Here is a 24,809-nt window from a genome sequence, read left to right as displayed (position 1 = left end):
CAGTGGGATGGGCCTGACCCTGTGTGAACCGGCTAAGGAAGGGCAGTGTAGCATGCCCTGATGCACAGGTGGAGCTGAGGAAGGCCACTCTGAGCACAGGCAACAGTTTAAAAAACAACGCAGGGCCAAGTGAAGTGGCACACATCTATAAGCCTAGCACTTTGGGAGGTGAAGGCAGAAGGGTTGCTTGAGCCCAGGAGTTCAAGACAAGCCTGGGCAACACATGGAGACCTCGTCTCTACAAAATATTTAAAATTAACCAAGTGTAGGGGTGCACACCTGGAGTCCCTGCTACTCAGGAGGCTGAGGTGGGAGGATCACCTGAGCCCAGGAGTTGCAGGCTATAGCAGGCTGAAATCGCACCACTGTACTCCAGTTTGGGTGACAGAGCAAGACCCTGTCTCTAAAAAAATTAAATAAAATAAAATGCAACCCCTTTAGGGGGTTGTCAATTCATTTGGAAGAACATGGCTTGAATTTCCAAGTACGTTATTCTTGATTTTGGGGTAATAATTACATGAGGAGTATGGAAAGACTGAAGACCTAGATGAGATATAATGTGTCTGATAGTCAGTCTAGACCAGAAAGAGTTGGCTAAGGCTTCCCTATTCAACAGGCTATAAGAGAAAGTGGATGGGAATACGAAAGAATGCCCAATCCCTTGAGAAACAGTAAGACCAGCATGAGACCCCATTGCTAATTGCTAATATCCCCCTTTTCAAATGTTAACAGATACAGCTACTAGAAGAAGTGTTAGGAGCCCCTCCAAATCTCCAAACAGTGCTGCTGGAGGTGGAAGAATATCCTGTCTGATCCATAAGCCCTGATGACCCCTAGCTAAAACAAACAAGGAGCAGGCAACGTCTTCCCAACCCCTTACTTGTTCCCCTGGTGAGTGGTCTCTGATCCTGCACACATCTGTCCAGGTGCCAGACTCAGTTGGTTTATAAACCAAAGTTACCTGCAGGTAGGCCCCAAGATCCAGGCTTGGGGAAAGTAATAATAACTAAGATTAATTACTGTGTATGCACAGCTTACTGTGGGACAGGCACCTCTCAACCATCATAGAGAGCAGATGCCATTACCATTTCCATTTTACTGGTGAGCAAAGTGATACAGGGCAAGACTGCTTGCCCAAAATCTCACAAAGAGTAACAAAACCTGAATTGGAATGCATTTAAAAGTTAATGTCCTTGGCCTCTGCACCTTTCATCTTCACGTCAAGCCATATTCTCCAATCTAACCAAATCAGGAAGTCTTGTACTCTGAATTTCAGGGCCCTGGCCTGACCTAGTAATAAAGCTGCCATTGAACTTGGGGCACATCTGGACACTTGTGTCCATTCTCAAGTGGATGGAACTTAAGGAGGAGGAAGTGCGTAAGTGGAACTGGCAGGATGTAATCTTCAAGCAGATTTCGGAAGCTACTTTCACTATTTCAAAAGGTCTAACGTAAATAACCCATTTAACACCAAAAGGTTGCTTTTGCCAATCTTTTACTAGTGTTCCCATCTTCCTGACTAGCCCTGCTCTATACCTCATAGCAAGAGAAAGGGGAAGGGCTCCTTTGTAATCAGTAATGTTTACACAGTAGGCAAAATCTTTCAAAAAGAAAAGTATTGAAGGAAGAACACCAAATGAGTCTAGGTGCTCAACAGTTGGTTACTACTATCCTTTGTGCCCGGGCAAATCAAGAAAGCCACATGTGGCTCTGGGCTTCCGCAGTTTTCTGCGAGACTGGCATGGACCCACAGGGATCTTCTAAGCGAAACCTGGACTAGCTGTTTCGTGGATTGTGTTTTATCTCCATGCCAAATTTAAAGGTACAAAAGATAAGCAACCCGTGAGACCAGACATGAAAACAATAAAATATTTTTGATAAATATAAAATGTATCAAAATGATAAATATTTTTTATTTAAAAAGTCCCAAGATACAGAATTGCTCTTATTACCTCTGGGGAACAGCTCTTGGCCAGCAGATAAAGGTTATAGGGAAGCTAATTTTCACCAAATAGGAAGAATTTTCAAGCATTACAAGTTAAACAGAACTGTAACAGCCAGGTTCTGTTTTAGGTAGGAAGCTTCCCATTTGAAGTGTTTGGAGTGAAATGATCGGCCACAGAGAGAAGTCGATGCTCACACTGAGAGATGACCAACAAAATAGCCCAAGAGTCCGTCACATCTAACAAGAAACACTAGACGTTTTGCAATAAACTGGCCGTCTCCATGGATCTTACTGTAAAGGTGTCCAAACCCTGTCTTATGTGTTTCTTTTCCCAGCTGTGTTCTTTGCAACGCTTCAGCTGCAGAAGGGAAGAGCCGCCTTGACCTACCTGGATCACATTGCCATACTGGATTACAGTCCCCAGCAATTTCCTGTTTTCTGTCTCATTTTGCTTCTTTTCCAAGTCTGCAGCGTGCTGTGCATTAAGAATAAAAATTGGTCACAAAGAGGCAACAATGGGTTCTATCCCTCTCCAGTTACGCAAAACACTTGTCGCCAGTTAATACAAGAACCAGAGAAATAAGCAAACCACAGAAGAGTACACACCCTGAGGCTTCCTGACATGAGCCAAGGGTACAAACAGTCCATCATTCTGCCTTTGCTTTGCTGGCCTTTTTGGCTTCTTTAAAATGTTTTTGTTGTTGTTTTGTTTTCTTTAAGGAATTATGGTTATTTACTTAGGGGGAGAGTAAGTCAAAAGCTGAAATACCTTCAAAGAAAATAGGGTCAGGGAGGGAGGGAATTTGCAAAGCCCCCCAATGATGTGTGAAAGTTCTCTTAAAGCTTTGGAGTAAAAAGACTGAACTTAAATGCTGGATTTAAGTGGTTTGTGGTTTTCTGAACTTGAATATGTCATTTAATATCAGTGAGTCTCAGTCTCTTCCTTTGTAAAACAAGGATAAAATGGTACCTGCACCTCACAGGAACTCCACTGCATAGTACCTGATACACTGTAGCATACATGGAGTATTAGCTATTCTTGTTAGATATGATTTATAATGTAATCAATTTTTATAATCATTCCCTGAAGAGAACATTATTACCCCCACTTTTAAAGAAGAAGTTGACTCAAAGTGATTAAGAAATTTGGTCACCCTTGCATAGCTAGTTGGATGATGGGTAGGAAAGGGATTTTTTACACCATTTATCTACTTCTGAGTACATTTAAAACTTTGCTTAACAATGTTGTTTAAATCACGCAATTACTAAATGGCAGAGATAGTGTTCATATCCACATTTGGATTCACTCCAAATCTGTATAGTTACAAATAAGGCTGGGAGATGTTACTACTCCAAATGTGACATGCTAGCGGGGGAACACGGTAAAGCTGAAGAGAAGGTTTTAGAAGAGTCTGGCAGGGCCATCTTCCTGAATAGTCATTTCTCATTCATTCACCTGTGCCACTCTGAAAGCACTGTTACCACATTGCAATAATGGTGAAGGGCAACGGCTTCATGCTAGGCAGTCAGCAAACTCTTACCCCAACCCATCTCCCAGACATAGGCTGGTGGAAAGGAAGTAAAATAACTGAGAAGAAATTCAGCACTGGATCTGATGGACGGTAAAACCCTGATGATAGGAGTGTACTTCAGAAGGGTTTTGAAGGCTGTCTTCCTGAAGTGTCTCCTTTCCTTGGAGCAAGATGCTACCAGGTGCAGTGGGTCCTCTTTCTCAGGTAATGTGTCTTCATTTTCACAGAACCTTCTGGATGTGGTCGTGGGTCCCCTACCTACTAGCTTCATCATCTTGTCCTCATTACTGAATCTCACCAAGCCTCACTCACCTTTTAAGGCATTGTAGAGATTCGAGAAAATGTATGCCAGGATATAACTGCCATTGGATCATAAATTTTAACCATTATTATTATACACTAGTTTCTAAAACTAAGAAATGTTCTGATGATTAACATTGTAAAAGGTGACCTAAGTTGGCTGGGTCAAGAATCTTTCTGTTTCCTTCAAATTCAGCATCTGTTCCACTTCCACCTGGGACATAGGCATTTTTAGGAAAGCACATCTTTGGAGAAAAATGAACTGCGGCAAGCAATCTTAAGCCAAAATGAAACCATGTTACAGGAGGGGAATGATCAGCATATGTTAGCATGAATCACTGCAAGCTGACCACATCTGCATCAGCTCTTTAAAACAATGGTCCATTCAAAACTTCCCTCTCTCTCTCGGAATTAGTTGCCAGTCTGCTATTCTCAGAGACACAAGCATAAAATCCACTGGGTACAAGACACATTCAGAAATAATACCAGTGCTTGCAATGTGGCAACCTTTGGCGCGCAAGCTGTCCTCAGCATAGTTCTCCTGAACCTTTTCTCTCCTCTGCATAAATACTCTCCCTTAGCAGCCTCCCACCTCTTGTTCTCTCTAATTTCTAACCTGAGCTTACAACCACTTCAGAGATCTCTACAGTACCACAGGTTCTGCAGGTAGGTTTCCAAACAAACCATTGGACTGCATCCATTTGGAATGAAGGTTTATCCTTTGTGGAGAGCCGTTTGTTCTTTCTGCTTAAGAGTTCTCAGCTAACACGGACTGCAAACTCAAGAGGAGGAAAATACCAAAGGGAAAAAACCCAAAGGATTCAGTAAAATAAAATATAACATTTTCCAACATCCAAATATGGTTTTTCTTTGTTCAAAGCCCACACTGAAAAGATTCAACTTTAGAGAGTTCTTAAGTAGCATTTCTTGGACTCAAATGATCGAAAAGCTCATCTTTAAGAGAAAAAATGCTCATGAACATTCCCCTTACTCTCAAGAATGTCCAACGGCTTCAGTTTAAGAAATACTAATATTATGTTCTTACCTACACTTAGAGTAAGTACAGTATAAAAACACCAACCCACTGGTCACTGGTTTTTCTAGAGAGATATGTCAAATTGGCCATCAAGAAGGCATATATTCCACATTAACAACTAATTAAACACCAGTAGATCTAAAGAGCATGGGCATTTGTCAAAAGACATAAAAAAAGTAAGAGAAGAGCAGAAAATTAAAACAAAATTGGAGAATAAATACCTAAAGGCTTCTCTTAAAATAAAGATATTCTTGGCCAGGCACGGTGGCTCATGCCTATAATCCCAGCACTTTGGGAGGCTGAGGCAGGAGGAACATCTGAGGTCAGGAGTTCAAGACCAGCCTGGCCAACATGGTGAAACTCTGTCTCTACTAAAAATACAAAAATTAGCTGGGCATGGTGGCACATGCCTGAGGTCCTAGTTACTTGGGAGGCAGAGGCAGGAGAACTGCTGGAACCTGGGAGGTGGAGGTTGCAGTGAGCCTAGATTGCGCCACTGCACTCCAGCCTAGGTGACAGAGAGAGACTCCATCTCAAAAGTAGACAAAAAATAAAATAAGACATTCTCAAATATCACATCTAAAACTTTGTCAAAACTCTGTTAAACTAACAGTTAATTCTACTTTAATTCTGTTATAAAGTTTAATGATGACTGAGCCTTCACATCACCACTGAATAAGCATTGAAAGTATTAAGCTTATCGCTTCTCGGCCTTTTGGCTAAGAGCTGCGTGAAAGTAAGAAGCTTAAGGACCATTTTAAGAATTTACTTTTCTTATAAGTTCTCTTTGTTTAAGGAGAAAACTCTCCATTTCATTTTTTACTAAATGTAGAAATATCAAATTTAATTAGTTTCAGTTCACATGTCAGTCGTTAAATAAATCCGTCACAAAACCAAGTCTGGTATTTAGACAAAATCATCCATGATTCTTTTTAGGTTCAACAGGCAAGGCAATAAGGCAGGTGAAAAGGTAACAAGGTACAAACACTGCAGGCCACTGATCAAGGCTGTTTCTGCCCTCAAAAAAAAAAATGAGATCTGGTTGGTTAAATCCCTCAAGTACATTCCAAGAATGGGTCCTCACTGTAAGATAGTAAGTTAGCACCTTTCTAAAGGATACTCAGGCAATATCTACCAAAACACTCTTCACGTGGCATAACACTGACTTAACAATTTCACTTCTAGGAGTTTCTCATAAGCAGACAACCTGGCACGTGCACAAGGCCATACAACTTTTTTTCAGAATGGCAAAAGTTGTCAGGATCCTGAATATCACTCCCTACCTAACCTCTGCCCACAGAGACTGGTCATCTAAAATTACAGTACTGCCATACAAGGGAGTAACCATGTAGCCATTAAAAATGAGGATAGAGGCCAGGTACAGTGGCTCACACCTGTAATCCTAGCACTTTGGGAGGTTCAGGTCGGCAGATCACCTGAGGTCAGGGGTTCGAGACCAGCCTGGCCAACATGGCAAAACCCCCATCTCTACTAAAAATGCCAACAAAAATAGCTGGGCATGGTGTTGCATGCCTGTAATCCTAGCTGTTCAGGTGGCTGAGGCAGAAAAATCACTTGAACCCAGGAGGCAGAGGTTGCAATGAGCCAAGATCACACCACTGCACTCCAGCCTGGGCAACAAAGCGAGACTTCATCTCAAAAAAAAAAAAAATGAGGATAGAGATTCCAATTTATTCACAACATATTAACTGAAAAACAAAGCAGGTTAAAGAAAGGGAAGTAGAATAGCACACTCCCCTTGATAGTTAAAAATGTGGAGACACAGGAACAGAGCAGGGGGTAGGAGAGCAGGGCAAACATCAAAATAAAAACCAAGGTTATCTTTGAGGAATACAATTTAGGGTCACATGAATTAAAATTTTTTTCTTTTTCCTACGCATATAGTCTAAAATTTGTATCCTAAGTACATGTGCGTAATTTCTTCAAAAACATCTTCATCATGTCTCTGTGTCAAGTAGCTTGAATTTTTTAAAGTAATCTAAGTCAGGTACAGTGGCTCAGTCTATAATCCTGGCACTTTGGGAGGCTGAGGCAGGTGGATTGCTTGAGCCCGGGAGTTCAAGACCAGCCTAGGCAATGTGGAAAAACCCAACTCTTCAAAAAGTACGAAAATTAGCTAGGCATGGTAGCATGTGCCTGTAGTCCCAGCTACTAGGGAGGCCGAGGTGGGAGAATCACTTAAGCCCAGGAGGTTGAGGCTGCCGTAAACCATGAACATGTCACTGCACTCCAGCCTGGGCGATAGAGCGAGAACATGTTAAAAAAAAAAAAAAGCCATCTTAAATATGTTACCTTTTCATTATTTAAATATTTGTTACTCTTTTCCCTTGAATAATGGGTTACAGACTGTTTTTAATTTCTAAGGGGGAAAAAACACTCTATGATATGGTTTCTACCACTATTATTCACCACGTTCCCTAAGCAACATCAAGGCTACCCCATCATAGCCACCTGTTATTTTATTTCAGAGATAGAGAAACTATTATCAAATTACAATAGAAAGGTCACTGAAACTGTAACGAAAGGTTATTTTGTTAAAGTCAATAGGCTCTGAATCATGTAATGTGATATTGAAGCAAAGCTTCCAAAAGCAAGCAATGCAACACCCAGACAATAAGGACCCGTCACTCTCCTAGCTCATCAAAGCCGTGACTTAAGTGATCATTTCTCAGAACAAAACAATGCAGGTGCTTGTTTCAAGGTAACAGCTACAATGCTGTCAGAAAACAGTAGTAATGGCTTTTAAAACAAATTATGTGATTTCCAGATGGGAAGAAGCTCATTTTGTCAGGAGAGCTTTAGGAAATCATGACCAAGAGAGTCAAAATCCGGTTATTCCTGTAGGAAAGGGCATAGACAGTAACCAGCCACTAGATGTCACTCTTTTTCAAAGTGCTGTTTATGTTGCTTATCTGAGTCAAAAGGAAGTCAAGTGGTCTAGACAACTAATTCCTTAAATGGCATTAATTTAAAGTAATCTGACCTCTGATTGGGGTGCTGCACAGTAGTTGACAAAAATAAAAATGAAAACCCACTGGAGACTAGCCATCAGTCCCAAAGGCAAAGAGGCTGCCCAAAATAAAACAACTTATTGGCTGGTGGGAATGTAAATTGAATGAAACATGTGGATGACTTTAAGACACTAGGGGAAATGGTTCCAACTAAGCAGGAAAGTAAGAACTGCAGAAAGTGAAGCACAAAGGCAACATTCAAGACCTGAAAGTCACATCAGTAATCTTAAACCAGGGAAAAGAAGCGGTTTCCTTTCTTATTTTTTAAAAGCATAAACAGCATGAAAGAGATCACTGTTTTTCTCTTTTTCCTTTTTAATAAGGAGTTGACCGTGATCGCCTTAGGATTGGACTTTTTTTTCAACCACACTGTTTTCTTCACAGTTCATTCATAGGAAGGAGTGTCAAAAGGAGTTGCTGATAAAACATAAAATATAGAGCACAGGTTGCAAATGGGGCTGAAGAACCACATCCAGCCTGAGCCGTTTATCTTGGTGTTGAGTGTATATTTCAAGCCTTAATTGAATTAGCTCCCAACATCTTTTTAAAACTGAGATAGTACATATAAAAGCATGGATTTTTATCTTCTCTTAAAAAGCAGAAGACACGGCAGCAGCTCTCAGCCCGCATTCCCAAGCAGTGACAGTAAGGAAGTAGAGCTGCCCCCTCCAGACCCACCCATGGGACCCTCCACTTGGCAGCACTACCCACCAAGCCCACTTTATTCCTGTTGGCTTCCTGTAGGGCCAAGAGGAATCTGAATTTACAACCCCTGTGGTAAAAGCGTGGGAGAGGAAAAAGTTGGAGATGGATTAATAAGATCTCATTGAACAGTATGATCCTTATACCAGAAAAGCAAAGTCAGGACAATTTGACTTTAAAGACACACAGACTTTCCACAAAGATAGCCCCCTACAGGCATATGCACTAAATATAGTTATGTCCAAGAATGATCAACCTTCCCCATCTATTCAACTAGATTCCATTTTCCCAGCACAGACTTTGGGAAGATTATGGATTGGCGCAGTGACTGGAAGAAGGTGCTACTGATGTTCAGTGGACAGGAGCTAGGGATGCTGGGTACACTGAATGCACGTTACAGTCCTATGCAAGGATGAACCATCATTTATCCCATACAATTCTGTCTAGCTGGATATTCACGTAGGTTAAAAAGCTATCTGTAGGCTGGGCACAGTGGTCTACCCCTATAATCCTAGCACTTTGGGAGGCCGAGGCAGGAGGACCACTTGAGCTCAGGAGGTCAAGGGTGCAGTGAGCTCTGATGGCATCACTGCACTCCAGCCTGGGAGTATCTGTAATTGCCTGAACACAGCATCCCACTCCATTTTACGTATCAACAAAAATCACAGCTCTTCATGATTTCATTAATACTATTAATGAATTTTCCAAAAGTACAACTACTACTTAATGAAGAAAAGAGTATACTTTGCATTCTTCACAACATGATCAAGAGCTGCTGATTGTTTTGGAAAAGGATATGATCATCATCCCAAAATGATCACACAACAATCCTGAATGCCATAATCCCAAATGTTAACATCCCCAAAGGTCAAAAAAGACCGAAATCCCCAAAATATCATTCCGGAAAAAATAATTTTAAAATTCTTTAAAAGAGATGGCCATTTTGACAAGGGGATTTGAGAAATGTAAAAACACAACAGAACACAGGCCATTTTATACAATAAAATGGGGAATAGTAACATACATATTTTTGCAAGCATGAACACTCAGGAATACTAACAATCGTCACAAGGATTATGAGCAGATTAACCATAAAGAAATAGGTCAAAAAGGGAATTGTAAAAACTCATATCACCATGGTTGGTGACTGTATGCACCAAGCTTCGTACTGCAGTCATCTGAAATGCCATGACATGCAACATCAGTCTTTTGACAAGATTGATCAAAACCACGGAGGATCACCACTGGATGTACAGTTGCCCAAAGAGCTGAGATCTTGAGTAATTTTATCTTTTACAAACACAAACATCTCTTCATTTATTGAGGAAAAACATTTCTTCCTTTACAGGGGAAGTTTCCATGTTTTTACATATTCACAATGTTAATGTTGTGATGATGCACTTTCATGAAGTTAAACTTGCAAAAGAATGCCCAAAATGAATCAGGACTCTATAAAATTAGTCTCCACACAATGTAAATCTCCAATATCGAAAATGTTGCAAAGATGAAATACAAAGCACAGTGAACTGTAAAAACTAATGCTGACAGGGCCAAGCATGGTGGCTCATGTCTATAATCCCAGTACTTTAAGAGGCTGAGGCAGTGGATCACTTGAGGTCAGGAGTTCGAGACCAGCCTGGCCAACATGGTGAAACCCTGTCTCTACTAAAACTACAAAAAAATTAGCTGGGAGTGATGGTGCATGCCTGTAATGCCAGCTACTCAGGAGGCTGAGGCAGGAGAATCGCGTGAGCCTGAGAGGTGGAGGTTGCAGTGTGCTGAAATCACGCCACTACACTCAAGCCTAGGCAACAGAGTGACACTCTGCCTTAAAAACTAATAATAATAATGCTGACAATTTAAAATAGTGAAAAAAACTAAAAATCTGACATAAGAAAAAGTGTAATACAGAAATAGATTATGGCACTTGCACAGAGATAGTCTGTAAGAGCTGGCCTAACATGCAACTATCCTGTGACTGTGATTTTAGGGATTTTAGACTTTAGGGATTTAGACTTTTGGAACTGAATCTTCAGGGATTTCAACATTTGAGATTATGGCACTTGAGATTATGTCTTTTGTGATTACGATCGAAACCCTTCTGGAAAACCACATCACAGATAACATGCTTTCCGAATTGCCAATACCCTCTACCAGCACCAGTCACGGTCTACAGCTGCCTCACTCACAGAGTTTATACAAATAGGTACAAGCACTTACTTCCTTGTGTCTTCTAGAGTAGTCATCCCTGAGCATTGACTTAAGAAAAGTATTCAATTTATTATATAATTTGTTACTTACCTTTTCATTTCTCCTTTGTAATTTGGTATCTGTTATTTATGAATTTTATTCCATGTTCATAAAGCTATATAATATTTGCTCTAAAGAAGGTACAATGGTTTTGTTGGGATTGAGGATGTCTGAGATAATCATCATTATTAAAATAGTGATGCAATTCCAAAGTCTTTGAAGCAATCTCTAGCCTCCAAGTCTTTGAGTCCATTGTTTCTTCCTCTTGTACCCTTTAAATCCCACAGGTGCCTCTGACTGAAGCTTACTTGGCATTTCCTTCTTCCTCCATGAAGCCCTCCTTGACCTCTGTATCACACCCTCTTATTCAGCAAAGACAGATGTGGCACCCTTCCTATGGGCTCCCACAGCCTTGGTTTGTCCTGTAATACACTACTTATCATTATCTCTTTGTTCTTGGATATTCAGCTCCCATAGGGTTAAGACTGTCATAGGTCTATCTCTAGTGCCTAGTACACTGCTCATTCATTATGCAATAAAAATTTTTGAGCACCTACTATGTTCTGGACACTATTACAGAAGCTGGGATACAACAGTGAGCAAGAGAGATGATGCCACAACCTTGTAGAGCTGTCATTCTAATAAGCGACAGGTGATAATTAAGGAAGCTACTAAATATTATTGCAGACCCTGATCAGTGCTGAGAAAGATATAAACAGGGTGCTAAGATGGAGAAAAACAAGCAAGACATCTCTTAGATAAGGTGGGAGGGGAAGACCTTGCTGAGATGACATTTCAGCGGAGACACAAAGGCTCAAAGGTCCTAGCTCAGGAAGAGCCAGGAAAAGAATGTTCTTAACAGGACAAACTGAGGGTGCAAAGGTCATGAGACGATTGAGAGTCTGAGGTGCTCAAAAAACAAAATAGAATGAACTAAAGCTCATATGGCCGGAATGTAGTTAAGAAGCCTACTTGGCGACATCAGGGTCCAGGCATGTGCCATCTTGTAGATGACGACAGAAAGTCTGGATTGCACTTTAGGTGCAGTGGCAGTGACTGCTTACGTGACCTTATGCTGGACTGTAAGCTCCCTGAGGTGAGGAGCCTGGGCTTTTCATCACATCCTGTCTGAAACAACACATACTGAATGTAAGAATCCCTTCACATGACCCTCGCCTTAGCAAATGCGGCAGGTTGTGACTTTGCCATACGCTAGTCAAAAATGGAGCAAGCTGAGAGGCAGAACCTCTTGAGCTCTCGGGGCTCACAGATGCTCTAGGTCTTCAGCTGTCATCACTGAGCCACGAGAAAGATAACTGTGTATTCTGTGAAATACATGAATGCCTGGTAAGTGCCCAACCGTGTTGTAGACACAAAGGCTACTGCAACAAGCAACACTGACACAGACCTGGGCCCTCACGAAGCTTATCTGCCAGAGGAGGGAGACAGCCAGTAAACAAAACGCATTAGAAGATAATGTTACATAATAGGGGGAAATGAAGTAGGTCAGGAAACAGGAAATGGGGTACAATTTCGATATTAGTACACTGGATATACGTCATGTCTCCTGAACATCTCAGAGAACTTTCAGATTAGCCTCGGAATGCAGGGCACTAAAGGAACTACGTCATCATTTTACAGGTGAAACAGGATCAGAGAGGCTCAAAAACTTGCTACGGTCACACAGCACATCAGCAGCGGAATGAGCACATCTTTAATATGCCAAATAACAGGACAGACACAATGCTAACAGCCAAAATTTATTAAGCATTTATTATGCGCCACACACTGTTCATGTGCCTTTCATGTCTCATTTTCTGTAATCTTCGCAATGACCTTCTGGGGTGGGTACTGTCATCTCCATTTTACAGATAAGGTAACAGAATTGGAAAATAGCACCTAACATGCCCAAGAGCACCAGTTACTGAGCGGGGGAGCTAGGATTCCATTCTAGGCAGTTTGCTTCCAGTGCCTCTGCTCATAACCACTTCTCCATCCAAAGCTACCCCTGCAAAGAGAGTGGCTGAGAAAAGGACTCTCCAGACAACTCAAGATGACTAGGATCTATCCCTCCCTATGGTCAGCTCCCTTCTACCCCTTCATGAAAAATCATAAGAAAGTCAGCAGCTAGAGTGGGAGGGTTGCATAAGTAGTCCCACACCAGGACACCCAGACACCACCGAGGTGGCCACTCACCACTGGCCCATCGGCAGCCCCATCACGATACGTACGTGCAGTTTGTTGAGCAGCACTGCGTCTGTTGTGCTGTTGGCCCCGGGCTTAGCAGCTTTCCAGAACTGCTTCTGGGCAGAGTAGCGGTTCATGGGACATAGCTTAAAGAGGCAGTCTAGAAGTGAAGCAAACAAAAAGAAATTGCTATTGAGGGTGTACAGACGCTCAGCCTAAGAAAAAAAGGCTTTCTGCTTTATAAAATTACATTATACATAGACATACAATGAGAGTACAAAGCTCTTTGACAAGTCTCTTTTTAAATTTAATTGCCACCACCACTGTGTGAGAGTACAGATGAGGAAACCAAGACTTACAGAAAGTGAGTCAATTGTTACTACAGAACTAGTTGGTGCCAGAGCTGTCCAGATTCAGTGTGATTTTTCTTTGGTTGTTGTTTTTTTGTTTTTTGAGACAGAGTCTCCCTTTGTCACCCATGCTGGGCTGCAGTGACATGACCTTGGCTAACTGCAACCTCTGCCTCCCAGGTTCCAGCAATTCTCCTGCTTCAGCCTCCAAAGTGGCTCACACTACGGGCATGAGCCATCATGCCTGGCTAATTATTTGTATTTTAGTAGAGATGGGGTTTTGCCATGTTCTTAATGCTACCCCATAGTTGACTCCTTTCCAACAAACAAATAAATACAGGGACAAATAGTCCTTGCCGTATATAACAATGCGCACAAGCATTTACACAAATCCAACTCTCTTCAGTATTGTTCAATTTAGAAAAAATATTACGGGCCAGATGCAGTGGCTCATGCCTGTAAGCCTAGCCATTTGAGAGGCCGAGGCAGGTGGATCACTTGAGGCCAGGAGTTCGAGACCAGCCTGGTCAACATGGTGAAACCCTGTCTCTACTAAAATATACAAAAAAAAAAAAAAAAAAAAATTAGCCGGGTGTGGTGGTGCGTGCCTGTAATCCCAGCTACTTGGGTGGCTGAGGCATGAGAATCTCGTGAAACTGCGAAGCAGAGGATGCAGCGAGCCAAGATCACACCATTGAACTCTAGCCTGGGTGGCAGAGCAAGATTCTAGCTTAAAAATAAATAGATAAATAAATATGTATGTATGTATGTATTTGATGCTTATTTAGAGGGATCTCCTAGGGCAGTTGTCTCTTGAGTAACGTGTGCAAGACAATCCTTTGCAGTGCAGAAAGAACATATATGAACTGGCATTTAGATAGTCTATGCCCTTGTTCCCTCGCTCTCAGCGCACTGTGATATGCTTCCATTTAGCATGCCTGGGCTGATACGACTCTACACGTTGTCTTATGTGGCATAACCAGTATTCACAAAACAGACAAGTGGCTTCAAAAGATTTCTGCAGAAAAATCAAAACATGAAAGATAACAGTGATGCATCCCAGCAAACCAAAAAAGATGGAACCAACCCTTCCCTTATAGCTCTTGTAAAGTAAAAAGAATGATGATCTAATCAGATCTAGAAAAAGTCAGCCAGACATTAAAAATCATAAATAAAACCACCTAAAACATTGTTTTAATGATGAACATTACCCTGCAGCATCTAGGTGTTTTAAGGTGTTAATAATAACATGAAACCATCATAACAGGATACATTATTGTTTAATCTTAATCTGAGTTATTAACTTCTACTTTCCACTTGTTTTATGTCTACAATATATTATTACAATAATACATGTATGTAACTTTTAAAAACACACACATATATACACACACACAGAATTTAGGGGTATAGTCACCAATTCTTTTTTTTAAGAGATGGGGCCTCGCTTTGTTGCCCAGGCTGGAATGCAATGGCTACTCACAGACAATCATAGCACACTACAGCCTGGAACTCCTGGGCTCAAGCCATCCTCCTGCCTCAGCTTCTCAAGAAGCTAGCATTTGGGCTCCACCAGATTTTTCTGACAGACATATGTCATCAACAAACCAGTAACTACTCTAGGAAACCAATATTTAAAATTGACACTCCCTATGAAAAGTTTACATTTTGACATACTGAGTTTTTCAAATGGTAAATATCTGTAGAGTAAAATTAACAAATTTAGAGTGGATACTGATATTCAGAAAAATGACACCCAAGTAGGTTTGAACAAGCATTTAAGGAAATTACTAACTGTATGTTTATTCTTATCTATTCATTAAAACCAATTCCCTTAAAGTACCTTGAACAGGTAAATACCTAGTTATTGTACTAGCCAAATAAATATCTCGTAGTAAGAAAAATGGATTTGCTGTCAAGTACATAAATACTAGGTCCTTCCTCTAATTCAGATCACTCTTTGTTCTAGTCAGGATCAATAATTAACTGTTACTATGTACTGAACACACAAATACCTGAGATTGTTCAGGAAAAAAAATTATTTAATTGTAGAAGTAATAGGTACTTTTCCCATTTCTGTAATCTCCATCACAAAATACTTCTACCTAGTCATAAGCAGTTATAAGGTAAGTATGGGACCATGATAGCTATCTTTATCAAGAATCTAATCCATCTACTGAAAGTAATTTTTACTGCATATGAAAGATGCTGTCTAGGGCTTTGGAGAACAAAGCTTGATACAGCAGGAGACCAGTTTAAAAGACCAGACTGCTCTCCCCACCTCATTTTTTTTTTTTTTTTTTTTTTTGAGATGGAGTTTCGCTTTTGTTGCCCAGGCTGGAGTGCAATGGTGTGATCTTAGCTCACTGCAATCTCCACTTCCCGGGTTCAAGCGATTCTCCTGCCTCAGCTTCCCCAGTAGCTGGAATTAACAGGCATGCGCTACCACGTCCGGCTAATTTTGTACTTTTAGTAGATACGGGGTTTCACCATGTTGGTCAGGCTGGTCTCGAACTCCTGACCTCAGGTGATCCACCTGCCTTGGCCTCCCAAAGTGCTGGGATTATAGGCACGAGCCATGGTGCTCAGCCTCCCCGCCTCTTAGGAAAGACACAGGTCATGATCATTTGCTATTTTAGTGGCAATTTAATGACATCATTTCCAGAGACACAGTTTTCCTACCAGCTTAATATTAGTATATACAAACTCCCCATTCACTCCATGAATAACCATACACAACCAGGAGACAATAGTTTACATTAAATGTTCCATCTTTGACACAGGACTAAACATTGCCCCCAAGCATCTATGTGTTTCAAGGTGTTAATGATAATATAAAACTACAATAAATAACAGAATACTGCATTATTGTTTAATTTTTTTTTTTTTTTGACACAGTCATGCTTTGTTGCCCAGGCTTGGAGTGCAGTGGCATGATCTTAGCTCACTGCAACCTCTGCCTCCCGAATACAACTGATTCTCCTGCCTTTGCCTCCCAAGGTAGCTGGAATTACAGGTGCCCACCACCAGGCCCAGCTAATTTTTGTATTTTTAGTAGAGACAGGGTTTCACTATGTTGGCCAGGCTGGTCTCGAACTCCTGACCTCAAGTGATTCACCCACCTTGGCCTCTAAAAGTGCTGGGATTACAGGCATGAGTCACTGCACCGAGCCTTATTGTTTAATCTTAATCTTATTCATTAACTTCTACTTTCCTGTTATTCAGAATCTAGGTTGGACCTGAATGGCTTCCTTAATCACACGCCTTTTAAAAATATTCAAAATATTTAAGCCATTGGCATTAACATTTGACACATGACTTGTTTTACGGACCAAATGAGATTAACAATGTCAATTGTCATCAATAGTAAGATATAGAGAGTAAAATGACCTGTATTTTTCTCTCCAACATGCTTCATATGATGATACTATATGGTATACATTCCAAAAAAACTGATTTAGGTAGATGAGGGGACAAGCAGGGTGAATTCATGACGTCAAAGGATAACAGACAATGGAAAGTATCATTTTACAACTGTTCATGGTACCACCAAGTGAAGCACCTCACCTAACAAAGAGGCTGCACCACAGGCTCAAACTTCAGATCACTTTGCTTTCCCCTAAGATGAGAAGGTGTGTTTAAATAACATCAACCTAACCAAAGCCTTGCTCTAACTTCCACACCAACGCTTTTCCTTGGACAAAACAGAGCATTCCATTGCATTAAGTGTATTTACAACCGTCTGTGTAAATATAAGAGATGCGAACATACTAGTAACAGAACCAAATTAGCCTTGCTGATTTTGCCCTGTCTTCCCAGTTGCTTAGCAACTAATTCAAAGTGAAAATTAAATTAAGCAATTCAAATTTAATGTTAGAATAACCTCCCAAAATTTTGCAATTTGTAGGTTCCATATTGCCCTTTGCTATTTGGATGGTACAGCAAAGCAAAATTAAACTTCCACTGGGTCCTAATACTCTGCTAAGTTGCTAAGTATAGAAATGTACAAATACAGGGAAATCAGAAGGATATATTTAATATTTATTTGGGGGAAGGAGACCACGTGTATGTACATATGTGTGCATATGCATGTGTGTGTGCATGCACGTGCGCGCGCGCGCACACACACACACACACACACACACACTGTGGTTTGAACTCACCCCAAAGAAATGCCACTAAGAATGTCTTATGTGACAAGTGTTATTTCAGGCATTTGAGGAATAAACTAAACTAGCTTTTTCTGTGGAATACTCCAAAGTTTGAGCATATGCCACACTGAGTTACCAAAGGAGAATGTGGCTGAATAAAGGGGACGGAGTAGGCGTTAAGGGGCTGGGTGGGCTAGAAGCCTGACAGAACAGGCCACAGGTGACCTTCCATTATCAAGGGCATGCTGGAGCCTGGCTGGAGGGAGAATGTTCAATTGCTTTACAGATGAGTTTCACTATCAAATTAGGACTTATGGCGCACATTTAAGAGAAGATGGGAGCAAGGGGAGCCACAGGTGTGCTTCCAGCACTCTGGGATGGAGCAGAAGCAAAGCTAGAACGCAAACAAGTCAGCCAACCTTCAGAGGTATCCACGCCAGTGACCAAGTAAAAGAATAAAGGCTGCCACAACAGCTGAAACCCCACTGTGTCCACACCCTCCTCCCCACTGCTAGAACTTTCAGCTCTAGAGTGTAAGGTCCCTAAAGGCAGAGACTTTTGTCTGTTTTGTATGCTACGGTAGCCCAGGGTCTAAGGATTGAGTAAAGCACAACAATGGTGCTGAATTAATGATTTAAATATGCTACCATCCCTAGGGCTCCAGAAACAATGCAGATATGTCCGCTGAAGTCACTTCCAGCTCTAAGCTTCCCAGTGTTCATTCTTGGATTCAATCACTACTTATTAACATGTCTGCTGTGTGCTGGTCCAAGACTGGATGCTGAAAATACAGCAGGGATCCAGTTGCACAAGTCTGTTAATACAATACCAGTGACAGAGGCAAACTGGTCAAATATCCATGTTAAATTAGAGCAAGTTAGAAGAACAACGGAGGCAAGATTTATCTATGGACGCACTAGGGCTGCGTGGGGAGGCAGCACTTCCTACAGCGTCATCAGGAAAGGCATCTCTAGGACTGTGGCACCTGAACTTGGAGTTGCAGGATGAGAAGGAAGGAACCAGCCTTCACAAATCTCGGGCAAAGCCTCTCAGGCAGAGGGAATAGCAAGTGCAAAGGCCCTGAGCTGGAAGAAAACTGACAGATTGAGTAGAAAAGCTGGGCTGGTAGTAGCAGGCAAAGGCAAGAGCTGCAGAGGATGAGGCTGGAGGGGCGAGCAGAGGCTGTGCCGTGCTAGTGCAGGCCGTGTGAAGGCATCGAGTCATCCTGAACACAGTGGGAAACCACTCGAAGGCTTCAGCAAAGGAAGAACCTGGTGTGACTGATGCTTCTAAGGGAGATTTCATACTGCTGACTGATACGGTTTGGATCTGTGTCCCCACCAAATCTTGTGTCGAATTGTAATCCCCAGTTTGGAGAAGGGGTCTGGTGGGACGTGACTGGATCATGGGGATGGATTTCTCATGAATGGTTTAGCAACACCTCTTTGGTGCTGTGCTCATGATACTGAGTGAGTGCTCACAAGATCTGGTTATTTGAAAGTGTGGGGCACCTCCCCGCTCCATCTCTTACTCTTGCTTTTGCCATGTGACATGCCTGCTCCCCCTTCGCCTTCTGCCATGATTGCAAGTTTCCTGAGGCCTGCCTAGAAGCCAAACGGATGCCAGCATCATGCTTCCTGTACAGTCTACGATACTGTAAACCAATTCAGCCTCTTGTATCTCTCGTATTTCTCTGTAGCAGTGTGACAACATTAGACTAATACAGTGCTGGTGCCTACCAAGAAAGGTAAGAATGAGGAGGCGGGGTGTAGGGAGAGGAATGGACATTGAGAATTTTAAATTTGGCTCTGCTTAGTTTGAGATGGCTACGAAACATCCAAGCTGAAATGCTGAGTAGTGAGTAGGATGTCCATCAACTAGTAAGTTGAAAATATAGAACAGTTGGTTATTTAAAGGTGGCAGAGGGTGGGGGCGTGGCAGAAGATGAGGAAGGATGGGGAATTGGAGAGGAGGAAAGTTGAGGAAGTCAGTATTACAAATCCACTGTAGCTATGCATCTGGAGCGAGGAAAATCCCAATCTCCCTATTCAAATAAAAAAAATTTAACTCAGGCTTACAAAAGCTTGCACTTGATTCAAAGTTTTCATGGAGTGGAATAAAGGCCTTTCCTACTCTCTTTACTGTCCACTACCACACACACACACACACACACACATAAAATTAAGAGCAAAAACCCAACTCCAACTTCCATAAAACCCAAATCAATCTTCCCAAGTTGCAATAAATGACGATGGAAAAAGGATGAGGGGTGGAGCTTGACAGATGAAGTAAAGTAAGGCCTCTGTTTCTGCAGAGGGTTACCAAGGAAAAGCAAGTAATGAGCACCGCGGAATAATGGAGTACTGGATGAAAACACAAAGGAAGAGCAGTCAGACCCCTGTGTCTACCACTCCAGATAGTCCAGACAACTGTCCCTTCTCGAACCCTGCAGGAGACTAAATCTTGGGAGATAATGGACCATTGAGGCTCTGCAGATGCATGTACCACATATAATGAAGGCACATAGAACTGAGGAATAGAAATAGAAATAAAGTGGCTAAGTGAAAACCCACACCTGGGATGGTGACATGCACAGCCTCCACCCCAGCCAGGCTCCTCTCTAACAGGTGTCTGGAACAATCGTCTTCTAACTACAGCTCAAGGCCCAAATCTGGTCCACTGCAGACCATTTTTGTATGGCTCACAAACCAAGAATGGTTATCTTTTCACATAGTTAGAAAAAAGTCAACTGTAGTATCCTCAAAGACTGGAGATAATAACCACAAAGTGAAAAAAGCACAGGACTTCAAAATGCAACGAAGAACTCTGAGAAATTTAAAATGCAATGATAACAAGTGTTTTAATGTACTACAGAAAGTAGAAACAAAAAAACAAAGAGAAATGGAAGGAGAAGAGGAAAGAGGAGGAGAGAGAAGGAGAGGAGAGGGGAGAGGAGGGGAAGGTAGGGAAGTGGGGAAGGGGGGAAGTGGGGAAAGGGGAGGGAAAGTGGGGAAGGGGGAAGGGGAGGGAAGGGCAGAAGGGGAGGGAATGGAAGGAGAGATGGAGGAGTGAGAAGGAGAGAGGTGGGTAAGGAAAGAAGAAAGAAGGAAAGGAAAGGAAGGAAAGGGGGAAATGAAAGAAAAAAAGAAAGGAATTAACAGAACAATTCATAGGTCCAATACAAGAGGAAATTCAGAAAAAGAAACTGAAGGTATGGAAATAATCAAAGAAAAATATAAGAAAATATTCTAGACCTGGAGATGACCCCCTAGGTTGAACAAACCCAGTAATTCCCCAGCATAAGGAAACAGACCCACACATGTCATTGCAAAATTTCAGACTAATGGGACAAGGACAAGATCCTTAAGGCTTCCAGCAAGACAAAAAAAAAGGCTCAAACAAAAGAAGAGGAATACAAACAACATCAGACATCTCACAGCAACCCTGAAAGCTCAAATATAACAGAGAAAATATAACTGAAAAGCATTCTCCATCTAGAATTCTGAACCGTGTTGAAATAACAACAAGGTATGAAAGTACAATAAAGTCAAGTCTAAAACCAGGAAGCTGCTAGGGTTGTACTCCACCAAAAAATGCAGAGAATAGTTTTTAAATAGTTGTTTGGTTATGTATCAAAGAGGTTGCCCTGGTCCAGCTCAAATGCCAACGCTTGTTCTACAGTTGAGATAGTATGCTTAATACGCTTAAGGCTGGTCACCCACCCACTGACAGATGTGAGAAAGAAAGTCTCACAATGACACCATGTAGGGCACATCACTGCCACAACCTGAAGCAGAGACAAAATGCTCCAGGGACAGAGGACGGTGATGAGGAACAGGAGGGTCAGATGATCCGATCAATCTAGCACATGGAAAACATGCTGAGGAATTAGAGGGAAGACTCAGTAAATGCTACAAAGACCTATGAAAATAAAGAACGATAAGACAATCACTAACTCCAAGGGAAGGCTGCATATGAAAATTCCAATATGTCTTTGGCTCACTAGCGAACAATATTTACATAGTCATAAAAATATTAAGACTGAATATTGGTTGAGCCAGAAAACTGGGACATAACTTTAGTGGGAAGATGGAGGAGAAACAAAGAAGTGTCACAAAGCTAACGTCATCTATAATAACAGCAAGTTGACAAATGTTATTTAAAATACATTAATCTACAGACATCAAGAGACACACATCATCTAGAAACACAGTGGTAAATACCAGAAGAAAATGTTAAAATATTTGAAATTGTTGCCTCTGGAAAGTGAGAAGGTGTGAGGTGTAAGACTGTTATGTTTATCAGTATTTGACTTTCTTGTGGTGAAATTCACATAACATAAAATTAACCATTTTAAAGTGACCAATTCAGTAGCATTTAGCACAGTTGCAATGTTGTATAACCACTATCTTTATCTAGTTCCAAAACATTTCATCATCCCCAAAAGGAAGCTCTGTACCTATTAAGCAGTCAGTTACCCCCCAACTTCCTCAACACCCCACATTTGACTTTTTAATGGATGTGCATATATCAAAGACAACTTTTTTTTTCTTTTGAGACAAGGTCTCACTTTGTCACCCAGGCTGGAGTTCAGTGGCACCATCATTGCTCCCTGCAGCCTCAACCTCCAGGGCTCAGGTGATCCTCCCACCTCAGCCTCCCAGGTAGCTGGGACTACCAGTGTAAGCCACCACACCTGGATTTTTTTTTTTTTTGGTGGTGGTGGCGGGGGGAGTTTGCCATGTTGCCCAGGCTAGTCTTGAACGCCTGTGCTCAAGGAATTTACCCACCTCAGTCCCCATAAAGTGCTGGTACAGGTGTGAGCCCCCAGGCCCAGCCAATAGTTCAATTTTTAAAACAACCTTTTGGTACTCAATTGGTGTTCAGTTTTTCAGAACTACAGACTGACAAAAAGCAACAAAATCTGGATCTTACGGTTTCAGTGTTTATCTCCTCCAAACCTCATGCTGAAATTTAATTGTCAATGTAATGGTATTGGGACATGGGGCCTCGAAGAGGTGATTAGGGGGCTTCACTATCATGAGTGGGCTTAATGTCTCAATACAAGAGCTTTTAAGATTGGGGGTCTCTCTCGGCTCTTTTGGCTTCTGCCCTATGAAGAACAGCCACCCTCCCCTCCACAGGATGCAGTGTTCAAAGTGCCATCTTGAGAACTGAGACCAGGCCCTCACCAGACACCAAATCCTGCTGGCACCTTGATATTGGACTTCCCAGCCTGCAGAACTGTGAGCCAACAAATTTCTGTTCATTATAAATTACCCAGTCTGTGGTATTCTGTTACAGCAGCACAAATGGACTAAGACATTGGAAAATGCCAAGTATCAAGGGGGACAGAGGACTCTTCTGGCACTGCTGATGAGTGTACACATGGGGCCACTACTGGGAGTGGCAACCGGTATGAGTCACAGTAAGTACACATGTGTAACCTGTAACATGTAATCCAGCCATTCTGCTACGGGGCACACATTCCAAAGAAGTTCTCACATACGTTCTCCAATCTCACTACGTCCACAAGCAGAAGGACGTTGTAAGAGAGAGAAGAGAAGGCACACCAACTCTTCACTGCTTTGACCTGGAGGCAACTCAACACTTGCACTCATGTCTTCAGTGATAATGAAATCACAAGACCCCGCCATGATGCAGACAAGCTAAGAAACGAAGTTTAGCTGCATGCCCAGGAAGAAGAAAGGAGTTTCCTGTGCACCTAGGCCATCTCTGCTACAGCCTGTCCTTGAGGTCAACAAATAATCTATTTCATGCTTTCTTATTACCCCACATCCCAGGCAACACTCTGGCTGGAGTTGCAGCAATTAAACATAGTCCCTTCTCTTTCAGTATTTGAACTCTTCAAAACCATCTCATTAAGCAAAAAGACAATCAACAAGCTACCATTGCTTTAAAAATTCTTCATTCAGCTAGAATATATGAATGCAATTTTATATAGGGTGAAATCAATGGGTGATATACACAAGCAGTGAATACGAAAAGGGGAAGAGTTCATCATTCACATCTTGTCCTTTTTTTGAAAAGGATAAGAGGAAACTGAGTAAAAATTTCAGAAGGAAAAGATAATATGGTTAAAACAGAAGAGAGGGACTATTAATTCCCCACCAAGGGGGTTAAGATTTAGAAGTAGTAATGAGAGGGGAATATAAAATAATCCATATTTTAAGAACTATCCCAATTCAAACTTATTAGACTATAAGCCTCATGAGTGCAGGGCTTATTTGCTGTATTTGTCATTCTGTTCCTGATATATTCAGTAAACACTAGATCAATGAATAAATGAATGGATACTTAACGTAGAAGAATAATCTAAAATTGCAGTTAGCCTAAGGAAAATCTCATATTTCCAACAAAAGCCTCCCATGAACAAGCAATTAGCTCCAGTTCAGTACAAGAGGAAACCAGTAAAATACTGTTGTGTCTGTTGCACGCTAATCACATTTCCCAAGCCATGACAGTAGCCTTTTGAAGTGACATTTTCCCATTGGAAATGCCAAAAACCCTCCCATTACCCATCTGCAAAAAACATAGTGTTATTAGAAGACAAAAGACCAGCTAATTTTTTCCCCACTTCAGACAACCAGATGCTTTCTCTAAATAGAAAACCCAAGCTGACAACACTCCAGGCTGCTGCCCTCTGCCTTTAACCACCTCGCCTGCTTGCAGGACCCACCACTACCAACACATTAATCAACTGGAAACATGAGGAGACACTTCCTTTTTGATCTGGTCTAGCTCAGGAAATTAAACTTTTATTTAGCTATTTCCAACAATTACTGCATATGGATCAGCTTCAGAGAAAGGCGATTAGAAGTCAGCTTTGGTCAAGCTCAGTGGCTCACACCTGTAATCCCAGCACTTTGGGAGGCCGAGGCCGGTGGATCACCTGAGGTCAGGGGTTTGAAACCAGCCTGACCAACATGGTGAAACCCCATCTCTACTAAAAATACAAACATAGCCAGGCATGGTAGCAATGCCTGTAATTCCCGTTACTTGGGAGGCTGAGGCAGGAGAATCACTTGAACCTGGGAGGCAGAGGTTACACTGAGACGAGATCACACCATTGCACTCCAGCCTGGGCAACAAGAGCGAAACTCTGTATCAAAAAAATAAAAAAGAAAGAAAGAAAGAAATCAGTTGGAAAGGCAAGGCCTCTCCCCATCATGGCAGACCAAAAGACAAAAGGGGCTAGAGGTTCCTTCCAACCAGTAGCCTCGACACAGGCACCTGCCCATACTTGGTCCTTCAGATGCTCTGCCCTGGCCTCTGCACCTGGAGAGAAGGCTGCAGAAGACTC

The 24,809-nt window shown here is 41.8% G+C and overlaps 1 protein-coding gene across 1 annotated transcript in view; it reads right to left on the bottom strand.

Annotated features, from left to right (window-relative positions):
• ITPR1 (inositol 1,4,5-trisphosphate receptor type 1) overlaps window positions 1–24,809 on the bottom strand; it is a 362,730-nt gene that overhangs the window by 213,754 nt on the left and 124,167 nt on the right. Inside the window, exons 5-6 of the mRNA XM_064361952.1 lie at window positions 13,029–13,144; window positions 2,334–2,420 (exon numbers count right to left, since the gene is read on the bottom strand). Coding sequence (XP_064218022.1) covers window positions 2,334–2,420; window positions 13,029–13,144 — 203 coding nt within the window. The remainder of the gene's footprint in view (window positions 1–2,333; window positions 2,421–13,028; window positions 13,145–24,809) is intronic.

This window comes from Aotus nancymaae, unplaced genomic scaffold (assembly GCF_030222135.1).
Source record: "Aotus nancymaae isolate 86718 unplaced genomic scaffold, 86718_ANA_hifiasm-v0.15.2.pri h1tg000046l, whole genome shotgun sequence".
NCBI lineage: Eukaryota > Metazoa > Chordata > Mammalia > Primates > Aotidae > Aotus > Aotus nancymaae.
The sequence above is the reverse complement of the archived record's forward strand: the minus strand, read 5'-3'. Positions and strand labels throughout refer to the sequence as shown.